Source organism: Scyliorhinus torazame, chromosome 8 (genome assembly GCF_047496885.1).
Source record: "Scyliorhinus torazame isolate Kashiwa2021f chromosome 8, sScyTor2.1, whole genome shotgun sequence".
Taxonomy (NCBI): domain Eukaryota; kingdom Metazoa; phylum Chordata; class Chondrichthyes; order Carcharhiniformes; family Scyliorhinidae; genus Scyliorhinus; species Scyliorhinus torazame.
This window is the reverse complement of record NC_092714.1, coordinates 69,274,431-69,287,273: the sequence shown is the minus strand read 5'-3', so window position 1 is coordinate 69,287,273 and position 12,843 is coordinate 69,274,431. Positions and strand designations below refer to the sequence as shown.

Genomic DNA, 12,843 nt, shown 5'->3' with positions numbered 1-12,843 from the left:
ATTTCCTCACCACTTGTCGCAGACCCAGCATAGTGCATGTGTTAATTAGGACTCATTCAGTAGTGGTGCTGCTGAGCCACACTTGGTGATGGACATTGAAGTCCCCCACTCAGAGTACATTCTGTGCCCTTGTCACCCTCAGTGCTTCCTCCAAGCGGTTTCAACATGGAGGAATATTGAGTCTTCAGCTGAGGGGTGGGGGAGACGGCACATGGGAATCAGCAGGGGGTTTCCTGACCCATGTTTGACCTGATATCATGAAACGTCATGAGGCCAGAGTCAATGTTAACAAATCCCAGGGTCACTCCCTCCTGAATCTATATCACTGTGCAACCACTTCTGGTGGGTCTGTTCTGCCAGTGGGACAGGCCATTGCCAGGAATGGTAATGAAGAAGTCTGAGAAGTTGGCTGTACATTATGATTGTGTGAGTATGATAACTATTTCAACCTCTCCCAATTTTGGTACAAGTCCCAGTTATCTGTGATGGGGAACTTTACAGGGCAATAGGTCGTTTCCAGTGCTTCAGCCATGCCAGGTGGTCGGTTTGCTTTTATTTTTTCTGTCGCAGTTTGGTTCAACTGAATTACTTGCTAGTCAATTTCAGAGGGCAGACAGTCAATTGCATTGCTGTGGGTCATTTAGGCTAGACCAAGTCAGGACAGCAGATTTCCTCCCCTTAAAAACATCAATGAACACAATTCATTAGTTTCATGGTTTTGTTGTCAACAATTTTATTCACGTGCTCCCAGATTGTGCCCAGATCCAATTTGTAACTCATGCCATCCATCACGATGAGCCACCTCCTTAACAACATCTGTCTGAACTCAGTTTCAGTCTTTGGCACCTTCAGGCTCAATTATTTCAAGAAGAGTTATACGCACTCAAAACATTAACTCTGTCTCTCTCCCCACAGATGGTGCCAGACCTGCTGAGTTTCTCCAACATTTTCTGTTTTATTTCAGGTTTCCAGCATCCACAATATTTTGCTTTCAATTGAATTCAATTATGTCAATGCTCTGCTGGTTAATGTTCCAACCTCCACTTTCCATAAACCTCAGCTGCTTCAAAGCTGCTGCCACGTCCGTAGGTAATCCTGATGTGTATTTGGATTAATACCTACACTTAGGCCTGCGTCAAGATTTAGGGATGTTGTAGGGTTTCCCGGAGGATCGCGCCATATATTTCCTTTCAACACAGAACAGTCATGAATAAAGTCACATTTTCTTGTCAACATATTTTAATCCAAGCCTCACAGATACTAAAACCATTAAGAACATAATATCAGAAAATAAAACCTTCCTTCTGGTACAGATCAATTAAACTAATGAATGAATGAATGAATGAAAATCGCTTATTGTGCATGGTTTATTTAATCAAAAGTGTAGTTCTAAGAACTATAGAACTCAATTCTTTTAACTATTCCATCAAACAGAGTTACCTCGAGGCAACTTCAGCCATAAAACAATAAAATGTCTGTTACTCTCTGTGGTGTTGGGTGCTCTGATGCACAGATGAACCAACACAGTTGTATTTGGTACAACTCTATTTTATTTTAACTTCTATATACAGTTCGTTCTGGATACTCTGCACGTTGTGTCTCCCTGAGTGTGTAGTGTAACAGGTCTGTCCTTGTCCTGGTCTCCAGCTAATACTGGCCACCAGGTGTTGTGTTTGTCCTTTTATACTGTCCCTGTCCTTGTCTGTGATTGGTAGTGGTGTTGTGTGTTCTGATTTGTCTGATGGTGTGTCTATCATGATGTGTGTGTTTGAATATCATGACACTCTCAAACAATGGATTTCTTGTAAAGAATTCCAACCAGCAGATATTCAAACAGAACCATTTAAAAAGTGGTTGTGGATTAAAATCCAGAGAGGTTACAGATAAAAATGATTGAAATCTTACAATATGCTCGTGGCAAGAGTCAGACTGATTAGCGTCTCACTTTTAAACATAAATGAATAGACTCCCACAGAAAACAGTGGATACTGATTTTAAAAACAGATATTTATCTCATCCATCTTCTGAATTCAGGCAACTGTTCACGGTACCTTTTGCCTGTGGTTATCCTTTTCTGCCATTTTTATTATCAAAATCAGACACAAACAATTGAATAAAAACAACGATTTATTGATAAAGCGGACAGATAGGTTATTTATGAACTGTCACAGACCCGGCCACAGTACTACAGCGCTAACAAATCATCTCACCCATACTGAACATAATTCGCCACTCAGTGAAGATCCAGGCACATCCAAAGTAGGCAGCTGGATATTTCTGAACCTGCTGTTAATTGTAATTAAAATGAAAAGAGAGAATGAGCGATAGGAGTGGGTATGTGTCGGTTAAGGTATGAGGAGGAACAGTGAAATCATCAGAGTCTGCACAGTTTTGCTCGCCATTAAACCACAGGCAAGCAAGAAAGAAACATTGAAGGACTCATCAATAGCAAAGCTTTGTAGTGGTTAAATACAACGGAGTCAATTTCATAGAATTTACAGTGCAGAAGGAGGCCATCCACCCCTTCGAGTCTGCACCGGCTCTTTGAAAGAGCACCCGACCCAAGCCCACACCTCCACCCTATCCCCATAACCCAGTAACCCCACCCAACACTAAGGGCAATTTTGGACACTAAGGGCAATTTAGCATGGCCAATCCACCTAACCTGCACATCTTTGGACTGTGGGAGGAAACCGGAGCACCCGGAGAAAACCCACGCACACATGGGGAGAACGTGCAGACTCCGCACAGACCACCCGAGCCGGGAATCGAACCTGGGACCCTGGAGCTGTGAAGCAATTGTGCTAACCACTATGCTACCGCTCTGCCCAATTGCTGGACCATTGCTGTGGATCTGATTGCAGTTTTCATCAGCATTCACAACTCCTCAGATATTTAAGCAGTCCATGTCTTCAGGCTTGGGTTGATAAGTGGCAATTAACATTTGTGCCACTGAAGTGCCAGGCAGTGACCATCTCCAACAAGAGACAATCCATCCATTCCCCTTGACATTCAATGGCATTACCATCATTGAATCCCCCACTATCAATATCCTGGAGGGCACCACTGACCAGAAACTGAACTGGACGAGCAATATAAATACTGTAGCTTGAAGAGATGTTCAGAGGCTGGTAATTCTGTGGTGAGTAACTCACCTCCCAAAGCCTCCAATGTACAAGGCATAAATCAGGAGTGTAATGGAATACTTTTCACTTGCCTGGGTGAATGCAGCTTGAAAAATACTCAAGAAACTCAACATCACAAAGACAAAGCAGCCTGTTTGATTGGCACTCCATCCACCACCTTAAACATCCACTCTCTCAACCATTGATGCACAGTAGCGGCAGAGTGTACCATCTACAAAATACACTGCAGCAACTCACCAATGTTCCTCTGACAGCACCTTCCAAATGCTCACCCTCAACCACCTAGCAGGGCAGTAGATACAATGGTACACCACCACCTGGAAGTTCCCTTCCAAGCCACTCACCATCCTGACTTGGAAATATATCGCTATTCCTTCCCTGTCGTGGGTTCAAAGTCCTTCTCTAACAGCACTATGGGTGTACCTACACCACAGGGATTGCAGCAGTTCAAGGAGGTGACCCACCACCACCTTTTCAAAAGCAACTGGGGATGGTTAAGAAATGCTGGCCTAGTTAGCAATGCCCACAGCAAGTGAAAGAATTAAAAAGAAGCAAACCATATTGTAAAGTAATGACTACCGCCCTGTGCCTAATTATCTAGTACAGCAGGGAGCAAGCACAGATAATTCCTATTCAGATAGCAGGGTTGCTTGCCCAGTCATACAGCTGCCAAAATGTTGAGCAGTAGAGCTATACAGAGCAGGAAGATTCCAGTCTATGTTGAGTTAGAGCACCTGTTTCTGGATTCGGGAATGGAAAATCAGCTGGAGTTGCATATTTTAAATTCTTTCATGGGGTGCTGGCAAGCCCAACATGTGTTGCCCATCCCTAATTCCCTTGAACTGAGTGGATTGATAGGCCTTTCAGAGGGCAGTTAAGAGTCAACTACGTTGCTCTGGGTTTGGAGTCACTTGTAGGCCAGACCAGGTAAGGATGGCAGATTTCCTTCCTTAAAGGACCTTACCACTTAGTGAACCAGATGGATTTTTGCAACAATCAATGATAGTTGTCATGGTCACCATTACTGAGAGTAGCTCCATATTCCCGATTATATTATTTGAATTTAAGTTCCACCAGTCGCCGTGGTGGGATTTGAAACAAGAGCATTAATACTCCAGTTAGAATACCACAATACAATACAATGACCTCGCATTTCTCCAAATTATACTGCATCTTCCATTCATTTGCCCACTCAATCACTTAACTCAGCATCCTCCTTACAGCTCACGCACCACCCCCTCATCCAACTTGGTGTCATCTGCAAATTTGGAGATATTACATTTTGTTCCCTCATCTAAATCATTTATATATATTGTGATTAGCTGGTGTCCTAGCACTGATCCCTGTGGTACCCCACTAGTCACTGCCTGACAGTTTGAAAAAGGCCCGTTAATTCCAGCTCTTTGTTTCCTATCTGCCGATCAGTTTTCTATCCATCTCAATACACTATCCCCAATCCCATGAGCTTTAATTTTACACGCTAATCTCTTATGAGGGACTTTGTCAAAAGCCTTCAGAAAGTCTATGGGCTGGATTCTCCGCCCCGCCAGATTTCAGCCTCGACCCGCCGGAGGGATTCTCCGTTATGCCGGCCGGTCAATGGGGTTTCCCATTGTGGGGCAGCCCCATGTCGTCGGGAAACCCCCAGGTGCCGGCAAAACGGAGAATCCCGCCGGCGGAGAATCCCACCCTAAATATATCACATCCACTAGCTCTCCCTTGTCAACTCTACTAGTTGCATCCTCGAAGAATTCCAATAGATTTGTCGAGCATAATTTCCCCTTCATAAATCCATGCTGACTCTGTCCGATCCTGCCACTATTTTTCAAGTGCTCTGCTATAAAATCTTTGATAATGGATTCTAGAATTTTCCCCACTACTGACGTCAGGCTTACTGGTCTATAGTTCCCTGGAATCTCTCTTCCTCCTTTTTTAAATAGTGAAGTTACATTAGAACCATAGAATCCCTACAGTGCAGAAGGAGGCCAAATCTGCACCGCCCCTCTAAAACAGCACCCCACACAGACCCAATCCCGCACCCTATCTCCGTAATCCCACCTAGGGGCAACTTAGTGTAGCCAATCGACCTAACATGCACATCTTCGGACTGTGGGAGGAAACCAGAGCACCCAGAGGAAACCCACGCAGACACCTGAGGTCGGAATGAACCCGGGTCTCTGGCACTGTGAGGCAGCAATGCTAACCACTGTGCCACCGCGCCACCCATATCTGCGGGAATTGTTCCAGTGTCTGTAAAATCCTGGAAGATGATCACCAAAGCATCAATTATTTTTAGAGCCACTTTCTTAAGTACTCTGGGATGTAGACTATCAAGCCCTGATCATGTTAACTTTCAAATGTTGAAATGGGGTCGCATTGGAAATACCTTGGGAAACGCTGCCCTATAATGAGAAGCTGAACCTGTGTTGTCGGAAGTGTAGAAGAATGAGAGGTAATCTCATTGAAACCTACACGACTCTGAAGGTATTTGACACAGTAGACGCTGAGAGGTTACTTCACCTAGCTCGAGAATCTGGAACAAGTCTTGGGATAAGTGGTCAACCATTTAGGACTGAGTTGAGGGGAAATGTCTTTACTCAGGGGTTAAATCCTTTGTATTCTCTACTCCAGAGGGTCTTGGATATTCAGTTGTTGAATATACTTAAGGTTAAGGTAGACAAATCTTTGGTCTCTCCAGGAATGAAGGGATATGGGGAACGGGCGGGAAAGGGGAGTTGAGGCTGTGATCTTATTGAATGGCGGAGCCGGCTCGAGTGGCTGTATGGTCTACTTCTGATCCTGCTCCATATGTCCCTATGTAATTACTGTGCAAAGTGCAAGAGGCTGAATAGTGTGGACGGATCCATAGCCTCAGAAAGAGTCAGTGCCTTCAAGGAAGAGAAGGCCTGGAGAGATGGTTGGTGGAGGGAAACAAAGAGATTACTGGAGTTCCCACAGCATGAGTGGGAGGACATTCAGCAGACATACACAAAGTCAAACTTACCTACTTTAGGTGACATGGTTAAAGCCACAGCCATGCAGCTGATCAGTAGAGAATAACAAACTGGTGCTGTATCGGAACGTGGTTGCTTGCTTGTACTGAGAAGCATTTTGCATACGTGCCAATATTTTCTAAAGAACATGCCGACCTTAGCTTGAACCAAATCACTGACTTCACTTCAACTCAATTTAAGTTATTTTGTTTTTGATAACCCACTTTTATGCTCATTTCTACACCCGAGGCATTCACCGGTGACCTTGGTCTCTTTACCCTCAATTATTTAAATCTGTTGAAACAGTTCAGAGTTTCGACAACAAATTTGGAGTGAGGGAGCATCTATTTTTCTGCAAACAGTATGAATACTCACAACTATCTATCTGGAGGGTGGGAGAGGGGAACGGCTTTGATGTCTTGCTTGTGAAGTTAAACAAAAGCACTTTAATTAACCCGGGGGAGGGTTATAATGACAGCCTAATGGAAGGATTGTTTTTCTATCCTAATTTCTTGATTTTTGTTATTATGAAGAAGTGTAACATTGAATTAATATTTGTTTTTTCTTTCTGTTTAGTAGCGGAGCGCACAATCCAAAGTGAGCTCGAAGTGTCCATGAAATTCAGAGAACAGATGATGCAGCCAAGGCAACCGATACCGAGCACTGGACAACACATTGAAGAGTATAGCGCACCAAAACCACAACCCCGAAACCCCAGGGAGAGAGGAGAGAGAATGGAGGGAGGAGAGAGAGCACAGCGAGGAGAGGGAGCACAGAAAGGAGAGAGAGCACAGCGTGGAGAGAGAGGAGAGAGAGCACAGAGTGGAGAGAGAGGAGAGAGAGCACAGAGTGGAGAGAGAGCACAGCGAGGACAGCGAGGCGAGAGAGCTCAGCGAGGAGAGCGAGGAGAGAGAGCTCAGCGAGGAGAGAGAGCTCAGAGAGGAGATAGAATGCCGAAAACAGAAAAGAGAGAATTGAGAGTAGACAGAGGGCCTGTGCCTCTGCCACCACGATGAGTCATTGATGCTGACTGATAAAATTGCATTAGCAATATATTTTTTTAAAGGGAAAGCATTTATAAAGAAAATAATTTTAAAAGTAAGAACATTAACAACTATCTCCTCAAATACAGTACAATCGTTTTTGGGTGTTTTTGCTACAATGATTGCAATTTATATAGATCAATTATAAAAATAAGTTATTTGCACAACAGTCCAACAATCATCGATTTTACTAATTCATTTCTGGAGCGAAATTCTCCGGTATCAGCGCAATGTCCGCCGACCGGCGCTAAAAACGGCGCAAATCAGTCGGTCACCGCGCCGCCCCAAAGGTGCGGAATCCTCCGCATCTTGGGGGGCCCAGCCCCAACCTTGAGGGGCTAGGCCCGCGCCGGACTAATTTCCGCCCCGCCAGCTGGCGGAAAAGGCCTTTGGTGCCCCGCCAGCTGGCGCGGAAATGACATCTCTGGGCGGTGCATGCGCGGGAGCGTTAGCAGCCGCTGACGGCATTCCCGCGCATGCGCAGTGGAGGGAGTCTCTTCCGCCTCCGCCATGGTGGAGACCGTGGCGAAGGCGGAAGGAAAAGAGTGCCCCCACGGCACAGGCCCGCCCGCGGATCGGTGGGCCCCGATCGCGGGCCAGGCCACCACCCAGAGCCCGCCCGCGCCGCCTTGTCCCGCCGGTAAGGTAGGTGGTTTAATCCACGCCGGCGGGACAGGCATCCTAGCAGCGGGACTTCGGCCCATCCGGGCCGGAGAATTGCGGGGAGGGGGGCCCGCCAACCAGCGCGGCGCGATTCCCGCCCCCGCCGAATCTCCGGTGCCGGAGAATTCGGCAACCGGCGGGGGCGGGATTCACGCCAGTCCCCGGCGATTCTCCGACCCGGTAATTTGATCTTTGTAATTGTATTCATAAATGTTTAGGGTTTTTTTTACAAAATATATAAATGTATGTACGATAAGTAGCTGAATTTTTATTTTGTGTGGACTATTCATTGTATCAGAGCCAACAATAATCTGAACATTTGATATTTACTTAATTTTTATACTGTCTATTATGGATAAAGAACCAGATTAAAATATGTAAATGTATGCCTTGCAGTGTTTTTGAGAGTGATTAGGGCAGAAAAAAAAGCTGTTACTGGAGATAAAGGGTGTTATCAGACCAAATGGGAATGTCCTAATGAGCTTATGTCAAGCAAAATTTTGTGTCAAACATTTTTCCCACTCAATTTACCCTGAGGCGTTTGAACCTTTTGAAAAAACTCAGTAGTGTGATGTGGTCTTTATTTTGTTAGAGTATTAAATATAGAAATCAGCACATGATCAGAATATCTATCCCGCCCTGTTGGAAAGAGAAGGCTGGGTAGTGACTTGAGCGGGTTCTTTGAGATTATTCAGGGAAATATTCTCCCACTTGCATGGGGGTCATAAATTTAATGCAATCCCCCAAGAGAAACGGCCTTACCCAGAGAGTGGTTATAGAATGTGGAACTGGCTGATGAGGGGAAAAATTGAGGTTAATAGCAGAGATGTATTTAAGCAATTACTAGATAAACAATAAAGGAGAACAAAGTAAAATGATATGCTGCCAGATTAGATGAATCAGAGCTGAGGGGAGCTTCTGTGGAGCACAAACACCAGCATGGACCAGTTAGGTTGAATGCCCCTTTATTGTCCTGTCATTCTGTACAATTATCCTGTACCATTTTGTGGTGGCTCGAAGCAATACCAGGTAGATGATAGTAAGGAAGAACAAAGCGCTGAATTTTCCGCTTCTGCGACTAAGTGTTGACGCCAATGGAGAATCTGTGGACTTTTACAACAGGAAAATTGGCACTGCACCTGAAACGATTATGCTACCGTTGAGGGGCTAGCACCGGTGCCGCGTGAAACACCATCGGTTCCCATGAAAAACAGTGCAGGATTCGCCGGGTCCATATTCGACACTTGCAGGGCTAACGAGCTGCAGCCGCGCTTAAACATGCACTCCCCACACTCACTTATTGAAGCCAAAAAGATGGCACTGGTTGTGCTGGAGCGCCCATTCAGTCGATGGGTCAGCTGGGGCCAGAGGGCACACAGGGGGGTGCCCCACGGGGGTCACCTATATGACCCAGGGCACCAGGTTCAAAGTGGGCTGTCAGCGGCATGTGCAGCGACACGGCTGCCTTGCCGGATGCGGTAATGGTGTTGCGTACCCGTCCACCCCAACCCCACAGACCACCACCTGACCACACACCATTATTCCCCCCAGCCCTGCCAGAAGCCCCCCAGCCAGCGGAACAACTGTCAACGAGGTTCGGCGGTGCTGGACACTGTCCGCACGCCCTCTCTCTTTCTCAGCAGCCACCATGGCAGTTTCACGATTTTTGAGACCACACATGCACCGCGCCATCGGGAACTCCGTCTCATTGGAGCCGGAGAATCGCGGGTGGGTCCACTAATGATATGCAAACGGTGTTTAAAGTACGCTTGCCGTGCATCGTATTAACGCCATTTCCGAGGTGATGGAACATCGCGATTTGGCGTCAAATCAGCGGCTGTTCCGATTTTGGTGTCGGTAGCTATTCTCCGCCTAATCACACGCCCCAATTTCGGGGTCAGCTAACGGAGAATCCCGCCCAAAGTGTTTATGGTAACTAACAACGGTAACTTCTATACAGACAGAGAGTCTCGATGCAGATATTGACACTGTGGCTCCCTGGTTCACTCTGACCAGAATCCTGTTCCCTGGGCCCCTTGCTTTTTGCTTATCTGGGATTTGCGCACTCCTTCACGATCATGCTGACTGTGAGTGTACGCCCCTTAAAGGGTCTGTGCGAGGACTTCCAGTGGCGTCCATGGAGTGAGTGGTCACACATTTGGTAGCTCCCGTTCAAGGTGGATTTTTTCAGTCCTTCCCCACCCGAATGGGGTTGTATTTGAGGGCAAAAGGTGTATGAGTGTCCAGGGAAGGAAATACTCCTCTGGTGAGGCTGGTGAATGGATCAGTGGATGAGAAGTGCCATGAGAAAGAGAGAGCAGCTGGAGAAGGAAAGCTGTCATGGTGCGCCACAAGTGATGGTGGCGGAGGGCAAGGGGCAGCGCTGCCCGCCCAGTGATCGACGGAGCAGCTGGTGGAGTTTTTAAATGGCAAATTCCAGCAGCAGAAGAAAGAGGTCTTGGAGGATTTGGCCAAGGTGGTGGAAGCCCTCAGGGTGGCGATTGAGCAACGGCATGAAGCTCAGGGCCTGAGGATCCAGGTGAAGGAGTTGGTAAAGGAGCATGAGGAGCGGCTGGCCTCGCTGGAGACGGAGATGGGGATGGTGATGAGTAGCCAGAAGAGGCTAAGAGAGAAATAGGAGGGCCTTGAGAACCACTCCAGGAAGCAGGATTTGAGGTTTGTTGGAATGCCTGAGATCATTGAGGAAGCGGAGGCCGCAAGGTATGTGGCGAGCATGCTTGAGTGGTTGATGCAGGAGGGGACCTTCGAGTAGCTCCTCAAGGCGGATTAGGTGCGCAGGACGCTGAGGAGGAGGTCACAGGTCGGGGAGCCACCGAGGGTGATGGTGGTAAGGCTGTATCAATGGGACAAAGAAAAAAGTGGGCGAAGCAGGTGGAGAAATGCACCTGGTAAGGGAGTGAGCTGTGGATTTACCAGGACATGGTTCTGGAGCTGGCGAAGTGGAGGGCCGGGTACAACCGGATAAAGGTGGCTCTCTTTAAGAAGCGGGTGAAGTTTGGGGTTTTGTACCCTGACCGCTTGTTGGTGACACACCAAAAGCAGGAATCTTATTTTGACTCGCCAGAGGAGGCAATGGACTTTATGAGGAACCATGGACTGGGAGGAGTGTGAGGACATTGAACTTTGGAGAGGAGCTTTGTGTGCATCATGAGGCACATGGGGTGGGAACTCTGGTGTGGGTTTCGACGGCGGAGCGATAATGGTGAGTGTGCCGTTTGTTTTTATTTGTTTGTTGCTGGCTGGGAGGATTGGGGGGGCGTGGGTTTGACTGGAGGGGAAGTCAGAGGCCTGGGCGGGGGTCACCATACTAGCTCGGCAGGCTAGTTCACGGGAGTAAAGCAAGGGGATTCCAGAAGGAAGGCGGAGGGGGGTACATGAAATTCTGAGGGTGGATCGGAGGTACTCGGTGGATCCAGAGGAGGGGTTGCTAAGGGAGAGACAGAGGCTCCAGATGGAATTTGGCTTAGTGTCCATGGGGAAGGTGGTGGGGCAGTTGTGGAGGGCCAAAGGGACAGTGCAGGAGTATGGGGAGAAGTTGAGTAGGATGCTGGACCACCAGTTGAGGAAGCAGGCAGCAGCGAGTGAGATGGTAGAGTGAGGGACGAGAGTGTTAAGATAGTGATGGCCCCGGAGGGGGTGAATGGGGCATTTGAGGCCTTCTATAGGATGATGGATGAGTCGGAGCCTCCGATGGGGAAAAGGGGATGCGGTGGTTCCTGGATGGGTTGCCGTTCCTCAAGGTGGAGGGGCAGAGGATTCGGGAGCTGGAGGCCTCGATTGGGCTGATTGAATGGTGGAGCAGACTTGATGGGCCGAGAGGCCTAATTCTGCTCCTATATCTTATGGTCTTATGATGTCCCCGGTTGGCACTGTGGGCTATGCTCCTGCATGCCCACCCCCCACAGAACCCCATACCCTTGGCCCCGCCCATGCCCGGCACCATGAGGGCCTCTGGCCTTGATGCCCATAGTGGTATCATCGGCTGGCACTGCCCTTGCCAGCGGTACTCTCCGCGGACCCTGTCCGGTGCCCCTATAGGGGTACAGGAGCTACTGTGGGTGTTGCCCTTGGGTGGGCAGCCTGATGCCCACCGGTGGGTGGCGGCAGGGTGGATGGGGGTTTGGCAGAGGGTGGAGCATGGGAGTGAGGGGATTGGGGGCACCCATACGGCCGGCGTCACTGCGCAGAACCAGGGACAAGGTGAGTGGTCAGTGGGGACAGTGTGCAGCAAGATGGCTGCCTTGCAGGCCGTAGTAATGGCGTCCATGCCTGGTGTTGCCAATCGGCACCAGAGACGCCAATAATGTTGCCCTTTTTAATGTGTGGAATATTATCCCACCAGTGTCACCAATAATGTTGCCAAGTCTGGGGTAGCTACTTTAGTCAGATATTAGTTTGACCATTATTACTGAGGATATTGCTTTCAGAGTCGCCAGGTATCAAATGATACCACCACAAGGTTCAACCGGATATCGATCAAAGACCCAACATCCAGTCAGTTAGTTTAAGTTCAATAATTGTTTATTTACACACGAGATTAACTCACACATACAACATAAAAACACTACAAGCCAAATTATACGTAACACTACAACAACCTGTACTTAACTTCAGGCACCCGGCTTTGACAGAGGAACAAGGCCTTTGTTCGGATCTGGAGTGGCTGGGTCTGGAGAAGTAACTTCGGTTCTGTTGGGCTCATCCATCTGGTAGCGATCATTGATCTTGAACTTGCTTCTGGTCGTGGTGCTGCAGTTGGCTTCAGGTATAGGCCGGGCCGAAGAGTGCCGGTGTGCCAGGCCAAAAGAGATCGAACATGTGGCAGTGTCTCTCTTTATCCTTTGGGGTTTTGCGCTCTTTTGGGCGGTACTTAGCTTTGGACCCAATAATTCGGCAGGCTTCGATTACTGCCTTTGATTTGAGCTAATAAAGAGGTGGGTGCCTTGATGGCTGGGCGTGTCCTGAGCGGTTATTGAC

General features: G+C 47.9%; 1 protein-coding gene across 2 annotated transcripts in view; it reads left to right on the top strand.

Annotated features, from left to right (window-relative positions):
* The window catches only part of LOC140427923 (T-cell surface antigen CD2-like), a 43,575-nt gene extending 35,344 nt beyond the window's left edge, over positions 1-8,231 (top strand). Inside the window, exon 5 of one of the 2 annotated variants that reach the window (XM_072513787.1) lies at positions 6,719-8,231. In XM_072513787.1, the coding sequence (XP_072369888.1) occupies positions 6,719-7,155 (437 nt within the window). In that variant the 3' untranslated portion in view covers positions 7,156-8,231. Of the gene's footprint in view, positions 1-6,715 lie in introns of both variants that reach the window. The other variant, XM_072513786.1, reaches the window with a different exon arrangement.
* The last annotated feature ends 4,612 nt before the right edge of the window (positions 8,232-12,843 follow it).